This window comes from Sinocyclocheilus grahami, unplaced genomic scaffold (genome assembly GCF_001515645.1).
Source record: "Sinocyclocheilus grahami isolate Dianchi unplaced genomic scaffold, SAMN03320097.WGS_v1.1 scaffold603.1, whole genome shotgun sequence".
Taxonomy (NCBI): domain Eukaryota; kingdom Metazoa; phylum Chordata; class Actinopteri; order Cypriniformes; family Cyprinidae; genus Sinocyclocheilus; species Sinocyclocheilus grahami.
In genome coordinates, this window is record NW_015505782.1 from 65,513 (window position 1) to 66,434 (window position 922).

The 922-nt window shown below is 36.0% G+C and overlaps 1 protein-coding gene across 7 annotated transcripts in view; it reads right to left on the bottom strand.

The window, feature by feature from the left end:
- Window positions 1-922, bottom strand: part of LOC107557456 (focal adhesion kinase 1-like) — a 69,357-nt gene that overhangs the window by 9,225 nt on the left and 59,210 nt on the right. For all 7 annotated transcript variants that reach the window (XM_016240878.1, XM_016240877.1, XM_016240876.1 and 4 more), the window contains one exon: window positions 663-757. In XM_016240878.1, coding sequence (XP_016096364.1) covers window positions 663-757 — 95 coding nt within the window. The remainder of the gene's footprint in view (window positions 1-662; window positions 758-922) is intronic.

A 922-nucleotide genomic window follows, 5' to 3' on the forward strand; every position in this document is an offset into this window, starting at 1 on the left:
TCCCTCCTTATATATATATATATATATATATATTATATATATATATTCAATAAACAGTTGTTACAATGAAAATAAACATTAACTGAAATACAATGTTTAAAAATGTACACATTTTATTTCAATTGGTTGCCAACAATTTTTCATATTCATTAAAAAAATGTAAATAAAAAATAATTATATACACATTAAAAAAGCTAATAAAAATGCTAAAACTTTAACTATAATGTATACATAACTTTAACTAAAATGTAAAATATAAAAAACTATGTTAATAAAAACTATAATAGTATATAAATAATCCTGAAAACAAGAGGGTCAGAAAAACTCTTTCTGTCTTCAGGATGGATGTGGATTTTTATTCGCTGAACTTTAGGTGCACTACTGAGCAAGCGTTTGTGCCCTGATCAGTGTGTGTGTGGTGGTTTCTCTTGGAGGTTTGGCTGGAGTGTGTTCTCTGCATTCTGCTGACGAAGATCAACTCTATCTGAACTCTACAGTATGTGGGTGAGTGTGTGTTTGCAGGAAACTCGAGGGTTCGTGGAGTTTATTGTTGGTGAGAGCAGCATGCAGAACACAACAGCCAATCAGCATGCTGCACACATCTCAGCATTCACCTCTCAGAGACGTTAATACAACATCATGCCTGGGGAAGTATAAAGTACCTTGACACCCTCGTTGTAACTGTCCACAGGGTTCAGGTTGGTCAGGTGACACGGAGCGCCGGGACGCGGCGGCTTCTTTGGAGGAGCCACAAGTTCTGTTGGACACGGAAGGAAACAAATGATTCTGTTATAAAGCAATTCTGATTGGATGAAACACGTTCAAATCTGGCGATAAATGCACACCATTCTATATTTATGCCACAAACAGCAATGTTGCCTGACAACTGCAAACCTCTTTGGCATTATAATACCATACTCAT